The sequence below is a fragment of the Amborella trichopoda genome, chromosome 10, assembly GCF_054954075.1.
Source record: "Amborella trichopoda isolate Santa Cruz 75 chromosome 10, AtrichopodaSantaCruz75HAP2 v2.0, whole genome shotgun sequence".
Classification (NCBI taxonomy): Eukaryota; Viridiplantae; Streptophyta; class Magnoliopsida; order Amborellales; family Amborellaceae; genus Amborella; species Amborella trichopoda.
In genome coordinates, this window is record NC_142345.1 from 39,939,329 (window position 1) to 39,966,519 (window position 27,191).

At 37.8% G+C, this 27,191-nt stretch overlaps 2 protein-coding genes across 23 annotated transcripts in view; both read left to right on the forward strand.

Moving 5' to 3' along the window:
• Positions 1-22,538, forward strand: part of LOC105420810 (AP-2 complex subunit sigma-like) — a 34,540-nt gene extending 12,002 nt beyond the window's left edge. For 2 of the 22 annotated variants that reach the window (XM_088848846.1, XM_088848855.1), the window contains exons 3-5: positions 5,182-5,329; positions 5,796-5,855; positions 5,973-6,450. In XM_088848846.1, coding sequence (XP_088704972.1) covers positions 5,182-5,329; positions 5,796-5,855; positions 5,973-6,035 — 271 coding nt within the window. In that variant the 3' untranslated portion in view covers positions 6,036-6,450. Of the gene's footprint in view, positions 1-5,181; positions 5,330-5,795; positions 5,856-5,972; positions 6,451-18,548; positions 18,762-19,002; positions 19,074-20,080; positions 21,051-21,835 lie in introns of those variants that run through there. The other 20 variants (XR_016042080.1, XR_016042078.1, XR_016042083.1 and 17 more) reach the window with 20 other exon arrangements.
• LOC18434014 (uncharacterized) lies at positions 11,017-14,867 on the forward strand. The gene is made up of 2 exons (XM_006844089.4): positions 11,017-11,083; positions 11,290-14,867. Exon 2 carries the CDS (start codon positions 11,625-11,627, stop codon positions 14,412-14,414), a length of 2,790 nt encoding a protein of 929 aa, XP_006844152.1. The 5' UTR covers positions 11,017-11,083; positions 11,290-11,624; the 3' UTR covers positions 14,415-14,867.
• Positions 22,539-27,191: the final 4,653 nt, after the last annotated feature.

The window sequence follows — 27,191 nt, forward strand, 5'->3', positions numbered from 1 at the left end:
TTTATAAATTTTGAAGCGAAAAGAATAAAATTTTTATCATAAATGGAATGGATGATGATATCCACTTATAATGGGCAAAAGAATAACAGATAACTCATGAAACAAACAAGAAGTTGAGTACAGACATGAAACAAGCAAGAAGTTGAGTACAGACATGAGTCATCTGTCTATGAATATCAAAGTCGAGAAGCTCGATTTGATGTTTTTCCAAGATAGGACCAACTTTCTGTAGTGGTTTTTTAGGTGCACCTTGCTCGTGGTTGACACCTTATATTAACTTTTTCTAAAAGTAAACAGTTAAGACCGGTTTAAAAATTGGATTGGTATTTTGGATGGGACACCCTAATAACACGTCCGGATTGGTGAATCAGCAATTTGGATTGAAAATCAATTAAATTGATCGGATTTAGCCTTAAAATAATTCAAAATAATTATTAAAATTCATTATAAATATTGAATTTTAAGAACCGAATAAGAAATGAGGTAATCCATTAACAACTTTCATTTTTTGCATGAACATGCGAATATTGAGATGGTTGATTTTTAGGAATCCAATAAGAAATGAGGGTTATCCATTAAGAACTTTTAACTTTTTGGATCAATACGCGAATATTGAGATGTTCTTTCCTTGCATGAACTACGGTTGACCATTAAATTTACATCACACAAAATGATAAGCATAGAATTATTATGGATGAAGTATATCATCATACATAGACTACAATCAAGAATGGATTATCAATGAAAAAATGGCCACCAAAATCTCAAATTGGCGGAAAACCTTAATCCACTAAAAAATACCCAAATTATTACAACCTAACTAACTATAATCCAAAATTATTACAACCTAACTTACTATAATATTATATACTTAAATTAAAATTGTTGGTTTACATTTTATAATATTTTACTATACAAATAATAACAAATCCAAAATATCTTATAATATAATCTAATTTAAAATATATTATTAACAACTGTAAATAAAAATAGTACTTATAATGCAATTTTTTTTCAAAAATCTAGTTTTTTTTTTTTTGGGTGTTTCTCTCTCTAAAATAGCCTCTAATGGGTTTTAGGTTCATTTGAAACCTAAAACCCACAATTTTGCACTTCTAATATTAAAAAACATGACCCAAAATGACCAAAAAATGGCCTCAATGAGCGGCATTTTCACCCCTGGGCGAGCCGCAGGCCTTGGGCGGCCGCCTGGGCGGGCGCCTAGGTGGGTTCCCGGGTGCTTAGGCAGGCGCCTGAGGATACCTGCCTAATTTGGCCGCCTAGGCCTGGGCGATGCGCCCAAGCCTTTTGGACTGCTTAGCTGCCGCCTAGGCGGTCCGCGTTTTGAAACACCGTTCGTCAATCGTACCTTCACTCTCTTTAGGGGGACAAGTGGAAGATGTAGCCCCTCTAGCTAATTTCTTTTTCGGTTCCATCCCTCTTTCTTTGCCTCCCCCACTTACTCCCTCGGCCCCTACGTCAAGCTTCCCTTTCCCAATTTCCTCCTATCATCCTCACCCTTGCACTCCTCCTCCCACACCTCTTCCACCGAAGGCAAAGACTCCCCTCCTCTCCCCGTTAGGCTCCAACCCTCAACCCATCTCTGGTTTGTCACCTCCTCTCAGGGCTATCACCTCTCTCCCTCCTCTCATTGGTCTCGGGTCTTCCTCGCCAAACGCCTACCCCCTGGCTTCCAGCCAGGCCTCAACCGGAGCTATGGAACCCCTTTCTCTCTCCTCCTTGATGATGGTCAACATCCCTTCACCTGCAGTTTCCCGAAGGCCTTCTCCTTTTGCCTTGTCTTCATTGTATCCAGACTCTCCTTCTCCTTCCTCAAAGACCCAATCTTGGGCTCCCGCCCCCAACTTTGACGCCCCTCTTCCGTCTAGGTCTTCTCTTGTACCTAACCCACCTTTGCTCCCTCCTCCCTCGATCATCAAACTCACCCTTATCTCTCAATCCCCCACTTTGAATCATGAGGTCCCTGCTGAGGAGGACCCTCAAGGCTCGATTTCGGCCTTCTTTAGACCAACCTTGGAAGCTGGCTTGCCATTGCTCGATCTACCAAGACTTTCAGTCACAAAATCTCCTGTTGAGGTTTTCTCTCCAGAGGCTACCCCTTCTCCAATTGCTCTGAAATTTTCGGTCTCTCAGGACACGTCAAAGGATCACCTGTCTCTGCCTTCAGTGATTCCAACTTTGTCAATCGTATGGATGCAGCTCAAGGAGACATTAACCAGGTGTTCATGGTCATGGGTTTTCCTTATGCTGCCCCAGAAGAATCGCTCCATGAGTTCTTCAATGCTAGCGCTCAAACCAGATCCAGGGATAGCCCAGGGCCTAGTAGGGAGGCTTCCAACCTCGCATGCTCTGTCAACTTTGGCAGAACCTCCATCCCCCCTCCCCTCTCTTCAGCTATTCCAGTGGTGTTACTTGCGGACGGATTGCTTCGTAGGTTACCTCGTTTAGCATCTCGGACCACATAAGCTTAATGTTTGTTCTCTCTTGATATATTTGAGGGCTTGGCTTGGCCCACAAGAAACAATCGGTCCAAGATTTTTGCTTAAAATTTCGACCTTTTGTCCTGGCTTTAACGGAAACAAAGATCCCTGAATCATCTCTCTTCTTCGTTCGACAAGTATGGGGTCGCCGCCCATGCAAATGGGCCGCTTTACCAGCAGAAGGGGCTTCAGGTGGGATATGGGTGATTTGGGATCCCTTAGCCCATTCCCTCATCTCTGCCCACATTACCTCTTTCTCGGTCTCTATTCTGCTGGCCAGAATTTCTGACGGCTTGCTTTGGAAATTTTCTGCAGTCTTTGGGCCCAATATTGACTCTAGACGCCAGGAGATGTGGGATGAGCTCAACTCGGTGGCTGCCTTACCACACCCCATTTGGTGCATTGGGGGGGACTTTAATGTCACAAGGTGGTCTTATGGGAGAAACTCATCCTCCAGAATAACTCCAGCCATGTCCTTTTTTTCAGACTTCATCTTCCAGAACAACCTAGTTGACTTGCCCAGTTCACATGGTCGGACCATTCCACATCTCCCACTCATTCAAAACTTGATAGATTCCTCACCTCTGTGGATTGGGATCATACCCTTGCTGGAACTCATGTGGTTGCCCTACCCAAACCCACATTCGACCATTGTCCCATTTTGCTTAACACCAATCCTGCTGTTAGAGGTGTCGAACCTTTTCGGTTCGAATTGTTTTGGTTAGAAGAACCTTCCTTCCCCACTCTGTTCACCTCTTGGTGGCAAGCTCTGGAAGATAAGGTCGTCGGTTGGGCTGGTTTTAAACTTCGACGTAAGTTACAGCTGATAAAGAGCAACCTAAACTCGTGGAGTTCAAAGTTGCAAGAATCACCCGTGGCTAGCAACTTTGCAAGAATCACCCGTTCCAAGCCATACAAGATCTTGACTCACTGGAAGAATCAAGGCTTCTATTAGAATATGAGTTCTTGAGTAGAGTGCAACGCAAAGCAGACTATCAGGCCACCCTCAAGAAGGAGGAAATTTTTTGGCACCAAAGATCCCTGATTAAATGGCTTAAGGCTGGAGACCAGAACTCAAGCTTCTTTCACAAAACTGCAAATTGTAGGAGAAGTGATAACACCATCACTCATTTCCTAGTAGATGATATCCTGCTAGATCAGCCCTCACAGATCGTACAAGCCCTTTTGAATTACTTCTCGAAACTTTTCTCTACCCCTACAGGCCCAAGACCCACCATGGGGGATCTGTCTTTTCTCTCCCTGCCACCCGAGAAATCTACTTGGCTGGAACACCCCTTCTCAGAAACTGAAATCTTGGCAGCCATCTTGAATCGGACAGGGCCCCCGGTCCTGATGGGTTCCCTGTGGCACCTTTCAAACCTTTTTGGGACTTGTTCAGAACGGACTTCCTAGACCTCCTCGAAGAATTCCACTCTAGAGGGGTCATCCATAAAGCCATAAAGCCACTTCGAAGAATTCCTCTTCGAAGAATTCCACTTCCTAGACCTCTTCAAAGGGGTTCGTTCTAATGCTTTGGTCCAGGATTGGATTTCGGTCCTACAACGCAAGAGCAAACGTCCCTTGAGGAACCCCCGATGGATTCCTCCTGACCAGGGAAGTCTCAAGCTTAAATGTTGATGGATGTTCTCTCGGAAACCCCGGCCCATCAGGCATTGGAGCCATTCTTAGAGACCACACTGGTTCAACTGTGCTCTATATATCCAAGCCTATTGGCCATGCGGACTCTACGGAAGCAGAGGCCATTGCCTTGGTAGAAGGCATCAAGCATGCTCATCCAAACCCTAAGCATTCACTCCCTCACTATAGAAGGGAACTCCAAGCATGTTAAATTGTGAGCATCCAAGTCATCTCCACCTCCGTGGTCCCTGGCTCACATCTTTGAGGAGATTAACTTCCTGAGCAGGGATATTCTTGTCTGCTGGAAGCATACTTGGAGGGAGGCCAACCAAGAGGTGGACACCCTGACTAAAGAAGCGGCTGCTGCTAACGACCTCTAGAGTTCGACCTAGCCCTTTTACTTCAGGGGACTCACTGACTTTGTAACCATAACAGATGGCTATCACCGGTTGAGTCTTTTGTGAATTCTTTTTTCTTTTTTTCGTTCTGTGGTTCCAGTGCTTCCACTTACTTTTGTGGACTGCCTGACCTCTCTCATGTACTCTACTTTCATTAATTAAAGGTTAACATCTTAAAAAAAAAATAAGGGCATGGGCCCTTAATACTAAATCTTGGGCCCCGCCTATTAAGCTAACGAGCCTTTAATAAGGGCATGATGGCCCCTATAAAGGTACCCAAACCCAGCCCACATATGGCAGGGCCTTTGAGGCCAGCCTCACGCATTTGCACCCCCAATTTGTATGCTAACATCAAATTTACTTTGGCTACATCTTATCTATCATTGTTACTAAAGTTTGAAGGGCCGCATACTTCAGTGTTATCATAGAATAACATTATCATAGAAAATTGCTATTGCAAGAACTCTCTTTCAAAATAAAAAAAAAGAAAGCCATTTCAGGTGTTTCTTTGATGGCAGCTTAGACCACTATGAGTTTTATTATCTTGAATGCCAACTGCATGTGTTTATGAATATTAATGCCTTCACTATGTGGTATTGCATAAGCCAGTGAAGGTAGTCATTTTATATTTTTGCAGTTTACAGGCGGTATGCGGGATTGTTTTTCTCCATTTGTGTTGATATCACTGATAATGAGCTAGCTTACCTGGAGAGCATTCATTTATTTGTGGAGATCTTGGATCACTTCTTCAGCAATGTGTGTGAGCTAGATTTGGTATTTAATTTCCATAAGGTCAGTAAAGATTTTCAACTTTCATATTTTTTCATCTCTAGCTTCTGGCTGTTGCATATGAGACAGGCAGTGGGCTTGAATAATCACTGACCATGCTTCTTATGATGATATGTTGAATTGATTTGCATCGTATAGTAATCTCTCTCTCTCTCTCTCTCTCTCTCTCTCTCTCTCTCTCTTCTTAGTGTGTGTGTGCACTCACGGCATGTGTGGGCCTCCATGTCATTAGTAAGAAACACCAATGAAGGCAAATTTTACCACGTGTGCACATATATCCTGCATAAATATGGCTAATTTAAGCTTCTTCTTGGTCTTACAAGTTTGAGTATATGCATCAGTGTATAATAAGGTGTTCTGCAATTCCATTGGTAGAAATCTAGTATCTTAAATGGGGATTCAGATGTTCTTACGATCATAAGTTAGAGTTGGAGACTCCCATGTGTAATAACCAGCTTTAAATTTTCAGGTATACTTGATCCTGGATGAATTTATACTTGCAGGGGAGTTGCAAGAAACTAGCAAGAGGGTACGCTTAATAAATATTCATGTGTTTTGTGGTTTTTACCTTTAATTAATTGATTAGCAATTTGGTTTATAATACAGTGCTGAAGCAATTTCTAAGGCCTATTTCTTTTTATTGTAGGTGATCATAGAGAGATGGGAGAGTTGGAAAGGCAAGAGTGAGAAGCACAGTTTGAAGGGCTAACGTAGAGGTTTGGGTGTGTTTCATCCCTCTACTGGTGTCCATCATGTATGTTGTGTTCATTTGATTTTACTATTTTGACTGCTTTCATGTGCCTTCCTGTTTTTAACCAAGTTTTGGAAATCGATTTCATTCTATCCAATTTATGGATCTTGTAACATCCACAAGCCATGTCACTGAGCATGGCCTTTGTTTTAGCGTGCATCGAAGGATCATGACCATTGGGCACGGGCTGCCAAAGCCTGTAACCCATCTTTTTAGGGTGAGAAAATGCAAGAAAAGGGGCATTTCCTTTGTATGGCTTGAGTTTATTTCAAGATCGGCCAAGTTCAACATGGGCTTGTTATAGTTATAATTGGATTTGGATAAATCGAAATTGCGATTGCAAATGAAAACAAAAATTTTCATTTGGTTTCAATAACATTTTCGTGGCCTCGGAGAAATCTGTTATGGTAACAACTTAGGCAGTTTGTTCTTGGAAATTCTAGTTCCTAGGAACATCATTATGAAATGAATCAACTCTGTGATCTCTCTGTACACAGTGAGGCGCAGAGAAAGAGAGAGTTGAGGGCATTAACAACCTACTATTGAGAGAGAGAGAGAGAGAGAGAGAGAGAGAGAGAGAGAGAGAGAGAGAGAGAGAGAGCGTTAAGAACCTACTATTAAGAGAGAGAGTGGGGGTTATGAACAATAGACTACCATCATGAGAGAGAGAGAGAGAGAGCATTAAGAACCTACTATTAAGAGAGATTAAGAGAGAGAGTGGGGGGTATGAACAATAGACTACTATCATGAGAGAGAGAGAGAGAGAGAGAGAGAGAGAGAGAGAGAGAGAGAGAGAGAGTGAGTGGATCAGTAATGGAAGATTATTGAGATTTGAGACTTTGGTGCAAGCTTTAGTAGGACCTTGGAATTTACTTGTGACAGTTTTTCTTCTGCACTAGTTTTTGATACTAGGTGTTGAATGTTGATTCACTAGCTACGCGTTCTGTAATCTTTCAGACGAGGCGATCTCAGTAAAGAGTTATTCTTAACTTCACTTGGACTGACCTTTTTGAAAAAAAAAAATAAAAAAAAATGAAGAGCTGATAGGAGTTTCTCTCATAAGGCTCTGATGATAATGAGTTTGTCTCTCATGGCGATTCTTAGAGCATGAAGAAGGGAGTTTACACAAACTGCATTCATTTGTTGAATACTCAAATCTACTATGGGAGGGACGATCAAGCTTGACTCAAAACCCAACCCCATCTAATCCTCGCGTACTGCTTTTGAAGAGATGGTAGCATTGCAAAGTTTCTTTAAAAGTAGGATGAGGTTTCTAGAAGGCTTAGGGTTTATGAAAGCAAAATAAAGCCACACCTCAATTCCTTATTTGGAAAGTACTTTTGGGGATGAAAATCTCTATGACAGCTCTAAAATCAATTTCCAATACCGACAATAAAATTTGAAACTAAAAGAAAAGTAAATAACTCGTGGATCTTTGAGCATTTTTTTTTAAAGCAAAATGGACGGTCTAGATAGTTTTTTACAATATACACGGATTTTAGAGTTTGAAATTTTTTTATTTTTTCAAAACCATAATTTTCAAGTCAAGATGATCGCTGTAAGGTTTTCCCATGCTTGACTTCCAATTTTTGATGAGTTATGAGGTGAGGATTTACTTAGGCTGCAGCCTATCAAACCATTTTCCTTATACGTATGCAGTTTTTCTGCACAAGATCCCCAAAGAAGGCTGTCACATTCATGGTTGCCTCCTGTATATTAACCTTGCAATTAATTCTTTAGAATCTTCACTATCTAGGGGCAGATTCACTTTACTAGTTTAGGAGGCTTCATGTGATAGTTTGGTAGCCATGCAGGGGGTGCTCTTGCGTATATATATATATATATATATATAGGAAAACTCAATTACAAAGGTTTTTAGGATCCCTCAATTATATTGCGGATTATTACAAAAATCTGACGGCTAACTGCAAACCCCTTTTTCATCAGCCGCCAGATGTTTTGCGAACTAAATTCCATATCAAACCCTTGAGTTTTAAGGTTTAATGTTAGGACCTTTAAAAGGTTGGGATTAGTTAAAGAAACTGAGAAATTGGGATTTTTCAGTTAAACATTTCTCAGTTTCTTTAACAAATTTTTTCGAAGTCTTTGTAAAAGGGGTTTGCAGTCACCCGCCAGATTTTTGTAATAATCTGCAATATAATTGAGGGATCCTAAAAACCTTTGTAATTGAGTTTTATCTTTGATTTTATCAGGAAATTTGTCAGCAAATTGCAAAACTCTGTCGATAGGAGTTATAGTACCTTGGGAAATATTATGTCCCAAAAATGAGATATTAGTTTGAAAACTTAATCTTTTTGGCGGAGACTACCAAACCTGCTTGCATAATAATTTTATGGAAAAGATGCAAGTGTTTCCAATGTTGCTCTATAGATTCAGAGAATGTTAGTACATCATCGATATAAACTATTGTAAAAATCGTGTATGGATTAAAAATTTCATTCATAATATTTTGAAATTCGGAAGGAGCATTTTTAGCCAAAAAGGCATTACGTTCCATTCATAATGTCCAAACGGTGCTGTGAATGCAGTTTTGTACTTATCGTTTTTGGCGATTTGGATTTGCCAGTATCCTGATTTCATATCAAATTTGGAGAAAACCGTAGCTTTGAATAATTTGTTCAGTAAATCCTGTTTATTAGGGATTGGATACCGAATCCATCTCAATGCTTTGTTTAATGGTTTATAATTGATTACTAATCTTGGAACGCCTCTTTCTAGTTCTGCCGCTTTTTCTACATAAAAGGCTGGGCAGCTCCAAGGAGAGTATGACTTTCTTATAAGATTTTTCTCCAATAAATCTTGTATTTCCTTTTTACAGATATCCAAAAGTCTGCTATTCATCTGGATTGGTCTAGATTTTGTCGGAATAAGTCTTTTATCAAAATTTGGTTCGTATGGCAATTCTATTATATGTTGTTTTCTATTCCAAAAAGCATTAGGAATATCAGCTCAAACTTCTTTTTCAAGCTTATCTTGAAATATTTTAATTTCATTTTGAATATTAGAAGATTTCAGTTTTTTCTCTATTATTTTATAATTTATCTCTTCTTTGAGGGAGAATAAAAACTTTTCTTTATTTTTTAGTTGATTCTGAACCTGATTTACTTTTTTTACTTTTGGTTTGTCAATAAATTCGAATTTTACTTTATGACCATCAATTTCAGATTCTATACCGGAATGATCCAATAGCTTTATTGGATATAAGAGGTTAAAAAAAGGTGTCCCTAGTATGACCGCTTGGGATAACCCTTTTACCGTTATAAATGGTAATATAAAGCAGGTTCTATTGTTGCAGACAGCTGCATCTGAAAGTATATAATTGATCATCATTCTTTTGCCGTTAGCAGTATTCAATATTTGTTGAGTTTTGTCAAAATATTTAGAAGGTATAGGACCTTCATTAATACAATTCAAATCGACGCCTGAGTCAATTAAGGCGATAGTCTGGAAGTTGAATTCTTTGTTTACAACAATTGTAACATAAGTATGCCATTTTTGAGATATAACCTTATCAACTAGATTGACATATGTCAAGGTTTTCAGATTTTTTTCAGAAATATGATTATTTTCAGGGATGTTAATATCTTCAAATTCATCCATTAATGGGATAACAGGTTCATTTCCTCCTGTTTGGGGGGTCTCTAATTGTTCAATTCTTAATCTAAGCTGTTTTATTTCTTGTTTAATATTATTTACTTCATATTTTAATTCTTCTATATGTGTGTGTATATATATATATATATATATATATACTTAAAAACACCTATAGCTGATTTTGAACAGTGTTTTACCCTCGCCACGGACATGCTATGTCTATAGCGGTTTCTGCATGTTTTTTTACCACCACGACCATGTTATGTCTGTGATGGGGTACCACCACGGACATGCTAGGTCTGTGGCGGTCTTTAATCCTCGCCGTCCAAAAAAATCGGATAGCACCAAGCTTATGGGCAAAAACACTGTTCATTTTCGCCCATAGGCGTTGCGTAATGGCTTCCATATATATATATATATATATATATATATATATATGTATATAAAACGTTTATATAAGGTTGAGGCCCTAAGCAATCAAACTAAGGTGCACCTCAAAAATTCACTTGAAGAAGTTTCGATGCCAAAAAACCCTTAAATCTGATCATCTCGACCTTGAGATCATGGACGTAAAAAGAAATGCACTTCAAATCTTGGAAATAGTGCATCTTGTAATACACTATTAGAACCGTCAATTTTCAAGTGTTTATGGATTTTCTTGATTTACACAATTTTTTGAGCTTTAAATTTTATAATTAGAGTTGAAAATAAATTTTTAGGCCATCATAAATATTTTCATATTACTGAAATGACATCTTTTGATACTATTTGAAAGTGTGTCTCTTTGATTTTTTAGGGCGTCAGCGTTACACAACCCACACCCTATATATATATATATATACATATATTACATAAGCTAACTGTCAATGGAGAGCCCTTTTAGAATGTGAGTCGTTGCTTATATTTAGCTTTTTTTCATTTGGATCAAGATATGGATTGGGATATTTATTAGTAGTAGATGTGTAAATATGCATATTTATCTTGTTTGACTATGAAATTTTTATTATTGAATTGATATTACCTTATTAAATACAAATACTTTAAGGTATGAATTAAACTAGCTAATTACCAGGTCTCCAGGTTTGAAACCTTCCCGGTGGTGGCAAACACAAGTATCCAGGCTCCCTCAAATTTCCAGATAAGTTATCAAACACATTATTTTTCTAGGACAAGGAGCTAGGTCATCTAGCTTTTGAGGTAGGCCGAACAAGGGGCTAGGTCATCTAGCTTTTGAGGGAGTCCGAACTTCCAGCTTCTAGGGAACTGCCTGCTTCTGGTTGTCGAACAGGCCTAGAGTGAAATTAGTGAAAAGCCCTACTTAATGAAATTTGTATGGCCCAAGAACGCTCGAGGATGTGCACTGATTTTCTCTAGCACCATTCTTTCTCCAGGTACTCTGTGCATCTTCTCCATGGACTCTCTCTCTTTCTTACCTTTGTTTTTCACGTTCTCTCTGTCCATATCCTTTTCCCTTTGGGTTTACAATGCTTTTATGAGATTTTTTATGGCCAAGCTACTTGATCGAGTTTCTCTTCAAGTTTTATTATTTATTCACCTTTGAAGATTCCCCATTTACCTTCACTTATTTCTCTTGCAGATTCATGGAGTATTCTGTGTAATGTCTGATGGATGCTTTGGGTGTTATACTGGGTTTATTTTTTATTAGAACCGGAGAAAGGTTTCATTGGCTTTTCTTTGGCAGCAGAACAAGAGGAAATATTTAATGAGTTTTCTTCTAAGAGAGATGATTACTAGCTTGTCTTTCTCTAGCAGCAAAAGGAGAGAAAAAATTTACTGGGTTCTCTTTAATTTCGCAATAGAATAGAAGACGAGAGAAGATTCACTGGTCCTGTTTTCTTTGAAGCAGAGGAGAGAGAGAAAAGAGAGAATCCCTGGATATAGACTCGGTATGCTCTTCTATTTTCAGGTGCCATGGACTTCTCAGAGGACTGGAAATCTCAGTTTCCTGTAGGCTCGGTCTTCTCTTGCCCCCGCCTCATCACCGGCGAATCTGCTCACTCCCTTGGCCCCCTCTGCTTTTCACCAATCAACCCTGCAACCCACTTTCTATCGCTAGCCAACACTCCAGTCTGCTATTCTCCTCCGCCAACAGCCCAAGACGTCTTTTCCACCGCTGATTGGTTCTATCGACGATCAGATGATGACTTCATTCCTTTCCCTCTCATCTTCTCCACCACCAAAAGTGCAGCAGGAAAACATTCTTCACGCCATTTTTTTGGTAACCCCCTCCATCTTCTCACCTGTCGCAACGGTGAATTTCTCCTTCTTTTCCCATCTGGAGAGAATTCTGATCGGCTTGCCTGTGTAGTAGGCAGGAGAGAGAGAGACAATGGTGGTGGTTTTTCCCTCGTCAAGGATAGTGTTTTCCTTCTTTCTCCAAGTTTCAAGAATCGAATAATTCGGGTCTCTGTGATCTCAACGGCAGACTGTGCCTCTTCCTCTGAAGTATGCGATCAATTTACAGAGGGTTTTGTTCTACTTTGTTCTCATTATGAGGTTCATTGGCTTCGAGTTGGTGTTAGGAATTCGACACCATTATCACAAAATTTAGCATCAGCCACCTTTAAAAATCAGGTGGCCCATGCATGTTGGAGTCCATATTTGCCTGAAGAGAGTGCCGTATTGTTGGTTAATGGGGAATTGAGATTATATGACTTAAATTATTGTGTTGGGGTCAAGAATCTGCCTGTGAAATTTAAAGGAGAGTTGGTTTCGAAGAATTTGGGGAGTTTGATTTCAAGAGAGTCTGACAACGATTGGTTTTGTTGTGAATTTGGATGGCATCCTAGAGTTTTGATTGTTACTTCTAAAACCTCGGTTTTGATGGTTGATTTTAGGGACAAGAAGGTGAAGGTTACAGTTTTAGCAAAGATCGAATTATGCGATTCTGTCAAGCACCATTTCATAGAGAGTGATAGATTTCAAGCTTTTTGCAAAGCCAGTTTTGATGGTTTCCTGTTCTCGGTGGCTACTAAATACTATCTGTTACTGTTTGACACTAGGAAGCCATTAGATCCTGTATTGCAATGGGATCATCATCTGGATCATGTGCGTTACATTAATATGTATAGATTATCAGATCTAAGACCATCTAATGGAACACTTAAATGGGTTTCTGATTCAGGTTACGTTATTTTGGTGGGTTCTTTTCGAAATTGTGAATTTAGCCTTTTTTGTTATGGGCCTCATCCTATAGTTGATTTGAAGCCAGGTTGGACCTCTGATAGTGGTTCTTTATATGCTTGGGGTCTTCCATCTGAGATCGCTTTGGTTTCACAGGATTGTTGTTGTGTTGATTGTGAATTGAAAGAAGAATTCAGGACAGATTCATATAAGCTGCAAAAGCGTGAGAAGGTTTTGGGTTTTTGCATACTTAGTGAGCCATGTTCAGAGAGATATGAAGATGATTGTACAAGTGGTTTCTTTATGATTAGGCTGACATGTAATGGGATCTTTGAAACATTGAAATACCAGGCTTTGTGGGATTTCTCTTGTGTAAAGTCCAGTTGTAAACCGGTTCAGGTACAATCCAAGACTACATTTTCTTCACATGTGGAACCAGAAGACATCGATCATCTCAAATTGCTGCACAAAAAGTTTGATTACTTCTTGGGATACTTTAGTGGTGGTCCAACTCTTGTTGAAGTTTTGAATTCGAGACTAGAAGAAACTTCAAGTAGAGGATCAATGCATTGTAACAATGTTGAAAGTACCGAAGCTGCAAAGGAGTTAATATTGGAGGCATGGAAAGCTTCAGGTCAGGTGGAGTTTGGCTCACTTCCCTCGATGGACTATGTTCTTGGTGATATAAATACTCCTAGCAGTGCTCATGAAATTATATCTAAGAGAATGTGGACTGGTCTAAATTTGTGTTATGTGGAGTTGGCATTTGTGAGGAATTCAGATCTTAATCACACTGGTCATGACTTCTTGGCCATTCCTAGCTCCTCTTCCACTCAATTGCCACCGTTTCCATTTCGTGTACCATCGAAAAGTTATGGGAGATCGCGCTCCAAGGCCACTAAGAAGTGTGATCACGTTGGTCCTCCCACTGAGAAGGGTGATGTAATTGATCTAGTGCCTCCCCATCTAGTTGGGCCAGTGCTCCCACTTCCCCTTTTGCTAACTTTTCAGATCATCGATAAAGGAAGAGCATCTTTTGTTCCTAAGATTAATTGGTTGTCTGCAGATGCGGAAATGGGTAATCAATGTCAAGAACTCATCAGTTTAGCCAAGAGTTCGAAACTGTCGAAATCTCGTCGTAGACCTGAATTGCCTTATGCTGTGTCTCTCTCTGATGATTATAATGCATGGACTGAGTCCCAAGAGCCCGAAGAAGAGGGGCACTTATTTCTGCATGAGACCCAAGCAAATAATTTGGATCCTGAGAAGTCACCCCTTGAAAACCTTTCTTTTGGGAAATCAGAATTTGGTCATTACAAAGACAACAGATTTGATCTTTTTATTAATGCATTGCATAAGAAAAATTGTGATCCTAGAGGTGAAGAGAAACTAGATGCATCAGAACTCTTTGACGAGCTAAGCCCTGTGAAGCTGAATTTTGGTGGATCTAGAGTCAAAGTTGAATCAAAAGAGATGGAAATATTTAAATGCTTGACGAAAAGATTTTCTCAATGGCAGGAAGGTTTCAAGCCATACCAAGATTATTTGTTATCGAAGATGGAGAAAGGTGGAGAGTAAAAGATGGAGAAAGAAGATGGTCATAGTATGTATCTCCACTTTGAATTGGCTTTTTTCATCTGGTTTGGATTGGCTGTTTTCTCTTTGGACTTTATTTCTTGATGTGACACTGGCATTGGGTCTTAATGAGGGTGTGATACGGGCTTTTCATGTGTCAAATGCACTTTGAATTCCCTTTCTGGTGAATGGGTCCCCACCCTATGTTGTCCCCCTCTATTCGTTTTGAATAACAGGTTTATAGACTTGAAACTTAGAATTTCCTTTTCGACACAACTGACCTTCGGTTTTGTGCTCTCCTTTCTTATGCAACATTATTCTCATGTCTTGTGATGAGAATTCTTCCTTTGATGTATGATGTGTGGATCCTATTTATTGATATTAGAAAACAGTTTGTGTTCTTCTTAGATTAAGGCAAAGAATAAAAGGAACAAAGAACTGTATTTATTTTTTAAAGAATATATTATATTATTAATTGGAATACCTTTTTTTTTTGGTGCTTTGTGGTAGGTAATTTGGGATAGCGACACCTGTTATTTGATCATCATCATTAGAGCCTTTGACCAACTATTTTACGGTTGGCTAAAAATTTTACTGTGACCCTTGTTACTTGTGATTAGTAAATATTTCACTCCTATGAGTTTGCACAGAAATAGCTTAAACACAGGTCTTATAAAAGGAGTGGAATTGCGATGAAGATTCTTTGAATTGGAAGTAGAATTTTGCTATGTGGATTTTTGATTGACGAGTTCCCAAAGTCTATTTATTATGAGAGTAAGTAATGACATTTAGGAGCTGCTCAGTAACAGAACTAGAGTGCAAATAACTTGGAATTCCAAGTTGCAACTGACAATAAATTAATGAAAGTTTTATGCAAAGTCTGGGGGTCTGTTCATCTGTTTTATGTTCTTTCTTTGTCATTATATCGTTTTTCTTTCATTTTAAATAGGCTCTGAAACATGTTATTTGCTCGAGTAAAAATCATCTTGTGACTATAAATCCAGGAATTTAAGACTCTAGAGAATTAAATGTAATTAAAACTTTTATTTTTTGAGACTCTATTTACGTGTGTATCTTTGGGAGTACAAATTTTCTGATTCTTGAGGTTGCAATTATGAGGCTAGGATTGAGGGTCATTGAGCAAAACTGTCCATTTTGGCACCTCTGAGGTTTTCTTAACTTCCATTTTTATTGGGATGTTGCTTAATTTTTTTTGTTTTTTCATGTTGGTTCATTAACTAAACACTGTTAAATGCAGGAATCGTTTGATTTCATTGGCACTTCTAAGGTTCTTAACTTCCATTTTTCTGTGATATTGCTTACAAAATTTTGTTCTTTTAATGTGGATTCATTAACTTAACTCTATTAATCCAGGAATTGTTTGATTTTATTGCTTGTGGTTTAAGATTTGTCCAAACTGAAAATGGAGTGTGACATTCTTGATGTGATTAAATTTCATTCATTTTAAAGTTATTGGAAAGAGTAATTTAAAGTGTCAGATTGAGTCTAGATAGTTTCATCATCATCTTCCGAGCTTTATTTGGGGTTGGCTACATGCATCTTCTTCCGCCATTCCATTCTATCAAGGGTCATACCCTTAGTGAAACTGTAAGTCATTATATCTTTTCTCATGACATCCATTCATGTTCTTTAGGGCCTTCCCCTTACTCTGTTAAGGGGCGTTTGATAACGGTGAATGTGTGGGAAAGTCCCAACTTTCTCCTATACTATAGCTTTCCCTTGTTTGGGAACAACAAAAAGGTGGAAAGTTGGAACCACCACATTCCCCAAAACACTATTTCACTGGGGAAAGTTGCGGGACATTGGTACCCCGCTTTGCAACTTTCACGAAAAGTTAATGAGCAAAAAAGTTGTAACATGGAAAACTCATCGGGGCTATAAAGTCCAAAACTCATCCACGCAGGGGACCCTTGGTTAACTCACCTCTTTGAGAAGAAAAAACTCACCACCCTCTGAGAAGAAAAATTCCTAGCAACTTAACCATCCATCTTTCTAACCCTTTCTCACTCAAAACCCTAGCAACTCAACCATCCATTGCCACTTGCCCCAACAAAGCTCAACCCTCAACCAACTCCTGTCCTCCTCGCCTTAGGTCTGTTCCCCTCATCTCTTCCGTTGCTGCAAGCTAAGCGCTTAGAGAAAGCTACAGCAAGTCCTTTTTTAATTTTTTTATTATTTAGAGCTCAAAAACGTTAATCCCAGATCTAAATGAGATTTTATTTTTGATTTAGGTTCCTTTTTTTTTTTATTAAGCTCAAACAAGATTAACCCCAAGTCTACAGAGAGCTTTGTTTCTTTTTTTTATTTGATTTTTTGTTTCTTTTTTTTTCTTGGTTATGCACAAAGAAGAAAACCCCCATATTCACTGAGTTTATTTATTTATTATTTATGTTTTATTTTTCTAGTTTGTCACATAAATTTTGATGTGAGTTTTCTTTTTATTGAGAATTACTATTTTGGGGCTCGAGAGTTTGATTAATTTGATTTTGTTTATATAATGTAAAATGTTTTGGCCTTTAGTTGTTTAATTAATTGATCATTATTGCTATTGTTGTTGATGTTGTTTTTGTGGTGTCATTGAACTAATTTTCATTTGGTTTTATGAGTTAATAATCTAAGTATTCTTTTATTCTTTTTATTTTATTTATTGCTGAAAGTTTATTTAGGAGGTTGTATTATGCAATAGGATTTGATATCTATGAAACTGGGTTCTATGCTATTGTTATTTGCTTACAGAATTTCTGGGGTTTTCTGTTATTTGGTTTTTGTACTCATTGGGCTGAAATTTATGGAGGAATTCCTTTGCCGAATGAGATATTCTTGGGTTTTTGCGGTTACGTTTATCTGGGGTTTCATTTAATTGTGCTGTTGTTGAAATGGTATTATCTCTCATTGGGTAATAGAAAGCCGTGAAATGGAAAATTTTAACTGTGTTGACTTCATGTGACAAGATCATTCTAGATTGAATTGGGTTGTTTGCCATATACTTCAGTTTGGAAGTTGTAAGTGTGAATATTTACCTGCTTTGATTTGTTTTAGTTTAGTTTCTGCTTTAGATGTTGTGGCATCTTGATTTCTCACGTTCTGATTTTGAAATTTGCTCTGTATTAATATATATTATGTGGTGCACACAATGTTGTATTATGCTTGTATACCAAGCATTCAGTGTTTTGAGATTAGTATATTTAGCTATACAATTTACTGATGTCGTCATTGTTTCAAAAAGGGGACCGCCCAGCGCCTAGCGGCTGCCTAGGGCTTGTGCCCCACTCAGGGGCGGAATTACGGCTCCTTGAGGGTATTTTTGGGTCATTTTTTTAATATTAAAAGGGCAAAATTGTGGGTTTTAGGTTCATTTAAAACCTAAAACCTATTGAGGCTATTTTAGAGAGAGAAAATCCAATAAAAAAATTATTTCTACTGGGCCGCCCAGGTTTTGGGCGCTCGCCCGCCCGCCTAGGCGCTGGGCGGCCTGGACCCCCCTGACCACCTAGGAGCCTCCTAGCGCTTTTTGAAGCATTAGATGTCGTTCTTGTAGCAAAATTATTTGTGGTACTTATCTGATTTTAACCCTTTTGGTTCATATGGTTATTTTTCTTTCGTTGTAATATTCATAGGCAATTAGTTCTTTTAGTCTCTATATTCTTTTTTCATGTGTCTTGCTCGTTGGTTTCTCAGAACATAAAATGCATTAGATAGGCAGTAGCAAGAAAACAAATACGGTGAATATGTTTCCAACTTTACAAACATTATGTCCAGAAAAACTCATGTGTACACATAGGGGTGGCTATGTATGATACAATGCTTTCAATCAAGAAGATAATGCTAAGGAAGCAGTTCTACAATATTGTCCTTCTAGTACATGCCCGACAAACAATTGAATTTTCTTGAGACCATTTTATAGCTTGAATGTTCCTTGTTTGCGATATTTAGACTGGTGGTGCTTTGTTGAGACCATTTTATTGTCCTTCCTTTTGAGTGGAAATAGATGGATGTTCAGATGGATGAATTAAGGTGCTTTGTTGAGGTGATTAGGAGGTGTGATTCTTTCTTTTCAATAAGGTGCATGTTAGCAGTGGTGCTGTAAGAAGGGCTCAAAATTTTTTTTATCTCCAGGCCCATCCACAAGGATTTCCATGGGCGGAGAGCAGATAATACTAGAACGAAATGTAATGAATGGGCTTTCAGTGACCAAGACTTGTGTAGTGAGCAAGAAAGAAAAGTAATTAACTAGGTTATTTCTCAATAAAAATTCACATGTTACTCTATTCCTATAAAATGAAAAACAGATCTTTGGGTCATCATATAAATCATATATAATTCTGTTTCCACTTGTGCTTATTTAGGAAAAGTAAGTTATTGCAGGTTGAATTCGGAATGGATATGTAGAACTTTTGCCTTCTCGTATGGCGTTTAGATGGTCTGATGTATAAACAATCATGTATATGTGCTATTGTTAAATGTTCTCTCTTATATCTTGAGCTAGTTTCCCAGTTTCTTGATATTCTATGCAATTAGATTTCTCCCTTGAAAATGTGCTAATAAAGACATGTTGACTTTGGATTGGCAGGGAAGAATTTAGTTGGTTGTTTGCATCAAGCAATGGAAAGACATAGTCTATATAGGCGTGTCTCAGCCCTAGTAAGTTCCTTAGGGCGTGTTTGTTTGGGCAAACATTTGGCTTCAGAAACCAAACGTTCACCCATTCTATAGCACTTCTGCATTTGAATCGCAGGAGTGCTACAGTTAAAAGAATTTCTATCTTCTTTTTTTTTTGGCTCATATGAGAAATGTTTTGTTTCTGTTGAAACTTAGGGAAGTAAAACCTTTTATGTTCAAACAATACAACAGTGAACGGTTTCAAAAAACCTTACGAACTTTTCTCTCTCCTACTCTCCATAAATAGACCCGACGATCCACCATTCTACCTTGGCCGCATCTTCACCCCAACTTTGTTGTCTGCATTCGGTGGTTGCCTCCCACCCCAATCTGAGCACGTGCAATCAACCAGCTAGATCTCTCTCTTTCTCTACTCACTCTCTCTCCATGATCTCTCTCCCTCCTTAGTTTGCTTGGTGCAGAAGATTCTTCACTCTCTCTCTCTTCTTCTCATTTTTCTATTTCTCTATCTTGTTGTTTTATTTCTTTTGTTTGCAAGAGTGTCTCATCATTGTATATTCTTCCTTGCAGGCCTTTCTCTCTCCCTCTCTCTCTCTCTCTCTCTAATTTGATATCATTCCTGATTGTGTGTTAAAAATATTTGCTTGTGGGTAATTCCCTTTCAGGCCCAAGCAATCTCTCTCTCCCTCTCTCTCGTTTTATATATCATTCCTTGGGGTGTGTTGAAATTTTTTGCTTGTGGGTAATTCCTTAGGGTGTGTTAAAAATGTGTGCTGGGAGACAGCCAAGCGCAGAACGGTGCTTAACTTCTGCAAGAAATTTTCCCCAACTCCCCAACTCTTTCTCTATCTTGTTTTTCTTTTTCTTCACCAGCCCCACCGGGTATTTTCTCAGTCACTTCTTTCTACAAAGCTTGCCAACCTACTCCCCCACCCAATCTTCAGCCCTCTTTATATTTAGCTGGCTTTCTTTGAGAGAGCTCTTGTGGTAGACCAACTCCAAAGAAGGGGCCACCAGCTCCCTAACAGATGTTCTATGTGTAGGGAGGAAGAGGAAACTGAAGCACACCTCTTTATTCACTGCCGCGCTGCCTGCTTCTTGTGGGGTCTTCTGCTTCAGCGTTTCGGCTGGGTCTGATAACCCCTTGCTCCATATGCTCCAACTCATCCAGGCCTTCCTCTCTCCACCTTAGTCCAGCCACAGGCAATTACCTGTGGCGTGCCACCGTTGCCGCTACACTTTGGATTATTTGGTTGGAGTGTAACAATCGGATCTTTACAGGTGAAACCACAACTGTTTTGGCCAGGTTCCAAAAGGTAACTTCTTTCATCACCTTTTGGGCCAAAGACAACATGCTGTTCCAACTTTATTCCTTTTCGGACTTCCACCTTAATTGGAAAAATCTGCTGACCCATAGACCAGCTAGGGTCTTTCGTTATTTGCTATGGAGACCACCTGAGCCGGGCCTAGTGAAGCTCATTTTCGATGGCTGCACCCTCGGAAACCCAGGCCTTGCCGGAATAGGGGGAATTTTTAGAGACTCCATTGGAAATACTCTTCTATCTTATTCCCTCTTCGTTGGACACACAAACTCTGCTATGGCCTAAGTTTTAGCCTTTCTCATGGGCATCCACAAAATTTGTTCCATCGTGGAGCACCACCCTTATCATTGAGGGCGATTCAAACGTCATAGCTTGGGCATCCAGATCATCTCCCTGCCCTTGGAGATTGGTTCATGTCTTTCACTAGATCTGACCTTTTCAGGGATATGTATGCTGTCTATTAGCATATATTTAGAGGTAGGCAAACACCACAGCTGACTCTCTCGCTAAAACGGAGCCTCAGTGTAGAGCACCTCGGACCCCTTTCAGCAGCTTTTTGAGCTCTAATCGCCCTTCGTAATACTTTATGTTAGAGCAATTTTTGCAGGCCAAAGGGTTTTTTGTATATGAACACCTGGGTGCTTCATTTTTTGTACCCCTTTTTATAGCAATGCAACAGTTATCATTTTCAAAAAAAAAAAAAAGTTCGCTTTTAGGTCCAAGCAAAATCTCTCTCTCTCTCTCTCTCTCTCCCCCGCATTTTATAATTCTTCCCTTTCGGTGTGTTGAAAATGTTTGCTTGTGGGTAATTCCCTTTCAGGCCCAAGCAATTTCTCTCTCTCACCTTTTTGGTCTTTGCAAAATCTATGGTTCTACAAAGAAGACTTGCTCTCTCTCTCTCTCTCTCCCTCTCTCTCTCTCTTTCTCTCTCTCTCTCGTTATATATATATATATATATATATATATATATATATATATATATCTATTTTGGGCTTTGCAAAATCTATGGTTCTACAAAGAAAATGAATTGCATAGAGAGAATTCTGCTTTATAGGGGGTTTATCACCTCAATTTATTGGGTTTTTTCTCCTATTTGAGGTGTTTTGAACTGTTTTGTATCAAAGCAAATCAAAGGGGGTTCTAGTCCCTCCTTTTGTGAATTTGGGTTTTCTACGATGCTTTAGAATCTGCCTTTTGCCTGAAACCCCGCATTTTCTTCACTTCTTCAGTCAATAATAACGCAATTTTTTTTAAAATTTGACAAATTGATTCACCAATTTTTTCAAATTGTTGATTTGGGGTTATGATGAGTTGCATGACATGGTGGAATCAAAGCCACTCGCAGGGCTCATGGCTCATGTTGTAGGGGATGGCCATAGTTTAGGTAGGCCGAAATATGCATGATGAAATGTTAAAGGGACTTAAGCCTGATGAAGCTACTTGCATATGTCTCATATCTAGGTTTCCTTGACGAGGCCGTGGCACTCTTTATCTGCCATAACAATGCAGGAACACCCTCTGATACCATCTGGTTCTGCTAACAGGGGCTCAAACCTTGATTCCCATGGCCTAATTCAAGAAGCACACAACTTTATGACCTTCAGCAAGGAGATGTGTATTTGGGAAGGATTTCTTGGCTGGTGTTTCTAGTGATTGGATTCTCGTAAAATTAATAAAATGGACATTTGTTGTTAATTGCGAAGATCAGGGATCCCTGAATAGGTTGGATTTTTGGTGATTCTATTTGCACACATATTGGATGAGGGTCTAGACATTTGAAGTGCTCATGGCCAGAACTTGCCCAAGCATATGTAGCATTGTAATGGCTTACAAATGAACTTCCTACGCCCACCATCGGAAGCAGTCATTGATATGACCCAACTTGTGGACACAAAGAGTATATGAGAAATCATCCCACATGCTTAATTAAGTTGAGTAATTGGTAATCTTAAAGCAATATATTATCTGAGATGTAGTTATGTCTTGCTTTGATGCTTCACTCGGTCCAAGAGTTAGTTTTTTGCCCTTGAAGATTGCTTTTATGTGGGTTTGTTTGGGAGTGGGGGGAGAGAGCGTTACATTTTAATTTGATGGTTTCAATTGAAGGAGACCGTTTTAGGTGGAATGTCATGAATTCAATTGAAGGAGACCGTTTTTGGTGGAATGTTTGTGTTTTGAATCATGATGCAATGTTCAGTATGATTCATATTTCCTCATCTTAAATTATGAACCATTATCATTAATGGTTACTCTTTCGAAGGGTGTTAGGTTCACTTTCCATATATCCACATATGATACATATATAAATCTCTCTTAATAGCAAACGTGGCCGTTACATTGACCATAAAATATCCATAAGAGATTTTTCACTTTCAAATTTTGTAATTTTTGTGAGGCATGGAGAATTGTTGATACTACAAGTAGAGTTTACTTGGAAAAATTACAAGTTACAATAAAGAAAGATAGAGATCAATTATATACTTTAAAGAAGATAGGGAGTAATGACCACAAAAATTGCATAACAATAATTTAGAACATATGCATTTTATTGCATTTTGTAGAAGCCAAGATTGGCTTTCATCCATAGTCACCTACCTTTTTTTCTTAAAAGGAATATGTGGACTCTTCTCAATGAGTTTTTAATTGCCTATTGAATTAGATATTAGAAAAAAATCTATATTAATAAAGGGAAAAGTTTATATAGAGCTGAGGCTCTGAACGATCAAATTGTAGCCTACCTCAAAATTTTCACTGGAAGAGATTGTTTTGATTGTCCAAATATCCTCAAATTGATCATCTCGACATCAATATCCATGAATATGAGAAAAAAAAATAGATTTCAAGTTTGGAAATAGTGTATTTTCAGATGTATTTTTGGATCGTCAATTTTCAAGATTTTCAAGTTTTTGTAGATCTATCGATCTACACTATTTTTGAAGCTTTAAACTTTACAAATAAAGATGAAAATATATTTTAAAGCTATCACAAAGATTTCCAGTATTGAAACCACATTTCTTGACCCTATTTGAAGGTAGGCTCTAATTTGATTGTTTAGAGCCTAGGCTCTACACAAGCCGCACCTTATTATTAAAGGTGTTTTTATTTGGGAGAGCTAGAGAGAGCATAAGGTATTCCTCATGCCTTATTTGGGAGAGCTAGAGAGAGCATAAGGTATTCCTCATGCCTTTGATCTAAACCTTCCATTTCATTAGACCTAATAAAGATTAGGAGTGTATTAAATATCCCATTCATACAATACACAGCGGCCTCATATCCCCAGCTCTCCGGATGCCAAACGTTCCATGGTCAATCAAACATTGGGACCCAAAACTTCTTTAACATTGCCAAACATTTCAGGATCAATCAAACACAAGTACCCAAAAGTTCTTTAACATTCTATACATGCTATCAAATACAATACCTAACAATTCTAGAAAGGTAATATTCCAGTTTCTAGAAAAGAACTTTCAATTTTCGGGGAACATTTACCTTCCAACAAACAAATAGGTCTTTAGTTTATTTTTATTTTTTTAATTTATTTTAGAAAAAAAATGTAGATACCGTCAAAATGAATTTTGCAGACATCCTCCTCCCAATGCTTTTAGTATCACACTCACAACCCAAAAACTGTTTTTTTTTTGCTATTACTCCTTCAAAAAGTCAAAATATTTAGAACTAAAATTCCTTTCTCCTCTCTCATTCTCTACCCGCCATCTCTATTTCTCACTCTCTACCTTTGCTCTCTCTCTATCGGCCCTCTTTCTCTTTCTCTCTCTACCCGCCCTCTTTCACTTTGTCTGTCTGCCCTCGCTTTCCTTTGGTTCTCTCTCTACCCACCCTCTCTCTCTCTAAGAATAGAGATTAGGAGAGAGAGATTTCGGGATAATGAGAGTGGACATATAGGCATAGAGAGAGTGAAAAAAATGGGTTGAGAGAGAGTGGAGAGAGATAGTTCGGGTTAGAGGGAGATAGCAATAACAGTTGAAAAAAAAGTATACTCTACAAAATCTCACTGAAAAAAACCCCATCTCTCGCTCTCTCTCTCTTCGAAATATCTTCCTCTTTACCCAAAATCTCTCCCTCTCTCACTGTTGCTATCTCTCTCTCTCTCGAAATCTCTCTCAGCCTATTTTTTCTCTCTGTCTCCCAAAATCTCTCTTCCAATCCCTCTGAGCCCATTTTTCCACTCTCTCTCTCGAAATCTCTTTCAGCCCATTTTTCCCTCTTCCAATCTCTCAGTCTATTTTTTTTGCTCTCTCTCCCAATCGCTATTCTTAAAGAGAGATGGCATGTGGAGAGAGAGATCCAAAGGAGAGAGGGTGAATAGAGAGAGAGAGGGTGCTTAGAGAGACGGTGGGTAGGGAGAGAGAAAGAGAGAGTGAGGATGGGTAGAGGAAAATTGAGAGAGAGGGCGGGTAGAAAGAATGAGAGAGGAGAATGACATTTTAGTCTTAAATATTTGAACTTTTTCATTGAGAGGTTAATAATGTTTGGATTGTAGGTGTGATACTAAAAGTATTGGGAGATTGGCGTATTTATAATTTTTTCTTTATTTTAAAATAGTGAGACTTTATGATAAGTTATTCTTTGATATGTTTACATGTTCATTTAAATTTAATAGCAAGAAGTTCTATCCTCCTCTTTTTATCCAACCGTCCATTTTTGAATGGAGGGTTAAGATTGGTCCAATCACAATGTCACGTCTACACTATTTTATTTTTAAATTTTTTCTACAAATCAGTGGTTCAAAAATCAGCGAGTCGCAACGAACTCACCCGAGTCGGTACAGGAATCGGTAACTCCGTGCCGAATTCTTTTTTTTCTTTCTATAAATCAATGGTTTAAAATCAGCGAGTCGCAACGGATAAATCAATGGTTTAAAAATCGGCGAGTCGCATTGGACTCGCCCGAGTCGGTACGGGAATCAGTAACCCTGTGCCGATTACATCGGGTTCTGAACCATAAACCGCCTATAAAAGTCACAGACCGGGGAGAACCGGTTCTTAATCACACATGGTAAGCTTCAAAACTTAGCCACATGTGGCAAGCCTTCAACCCCACAGCATTGCAAACCCGCGTTTCCACGCGTGCGTGTAACAAAGCACAACAACTCATTCTTGGATGTGGGATAATTTCCACAAGGTGCATTAAATTAAAATATACATTGAATAAGTATTATTAATATGTAAAGCTATTATACTTGCCATAGCCTGGCTTTGTGGTTATTGCTTCTTCTTTGTTGAAGGGCGCATTAAGTTCGAACTCCAGCTCGGGCACGCTATATTATTCCATTTGAAATTCAATCTTTCTATTATCAATCTTTCTTACTAAATTTATTCTAGAATCTAAAAAATTAAAATTTTGAAAAATTGAAGTGGTATTTCGAAAATAATGTTGTTAAAAAAAAAAATATTCCATTTGAAATTCTATCTTTCTATTAACAATCTTTTTTACTAAATTTATCCTAGAATCTGAAAAATTAAAATTTTGAAAAATTGAAGTGTTATTTCGAAAATTGATATGTATTCAAATAATTTCTATATTGATAACCAAATTTTTATTTTATTTATTAATTTTTTTTGCATTATAAATCATGTAATGTACTATTTTTCTTACAGTTGTCAATAATACATTTTAAATTAGATGATATTATAAAATATTTTGGATTTGTTATTGTTTGTAGAATAAAATAATTATAAAATGTTAACCAACAATTTTAATTTCAGTATATAATATTATAGTTAGTTAGATTGTAATAATTTTGGAATTATTTATTGACTTTTGCATTATAAATCATGTAATATACTATTTTTCTTATAGTTGTCAATAAGACATTTTAAATCAGATGATATTATAAAATATTTTGGATGTGTTAGTGTTTGTATAATAAAATAATTATAAAATGGTAACCAGCAATTTTAATTTCAGTATATAATATTATAGTTAGTTAGGTTGTAATAAGTTTAGATTATAATTCTGTTGTAATAATTTGGGTTTTTTAGTGAATTAGGGTTTTCGCCAATTTGAGATTTTAGTGGCCTTTTTTTCATCGATTTAGTCGACTCTTTATTGTAGTCTATGTATGATTGATATACTTCATCACTGATAATTCTATGATTTTTCTTTTGTATGATATAAATTTAATGGTTAACATAAGTTTATGCATGGAAAGAACGTCTCAATATTTACAAATTGATGAAAAAAATGAAAGTTAACATTGTAGTACCTTCGTTTCTTATTGGATTCCTAAAAGACAACATTTATAATGAATTTTAATAATTTTTTTGGATTTTTTTAAAGCTTAATCCAACCGAGTTAGAGGATTCCCGATCCGAATGGGTTTTTGGAGTGCCCGATCTGGAGCACCGATCCGTTTTTTAAACCACTATTATAAACTATTTTGACACCAAATTTTGGATGTCAATTCCTCTATTAAACTCGCACTAACGAAAAATATATTTTCAATAAAATAAAATGACCAAATACCGCTGAAAATTTCAATGGGTAATTTGGTCATTATTTTTTATCAAAAACTTATTGTTAATATTTTTTATAGATGTGCCCCAATGATAAGATGGCACGTACCAAATTTTATATTAAAAAAAATTGTATTTAAAAAAACTAAAAACAAACGGTGAGTGGCTCTCTTGATAAAAAATGGACGGCTGGATGGTATGGGGAGGATAGAACTTCTATGTTGTAGAGGGAATATAAAAAGCTAGGGAATATAAAAAGCTTTCCTCTATATATATATATATATGATGATTAGAAACATTGTCATGTATACTTGATGATTATGAAACATTTTTATATATAT

Excerpts from the sequence above, each read along its gene's own strand:
- LOC18434014 (XM_006844089.4), top strand. The coding sequence starts at position 11,625 with ATGGACTTCTCAGAGGACTGGAAATCTCAGTTTCCTGTAGGCTCGGTC.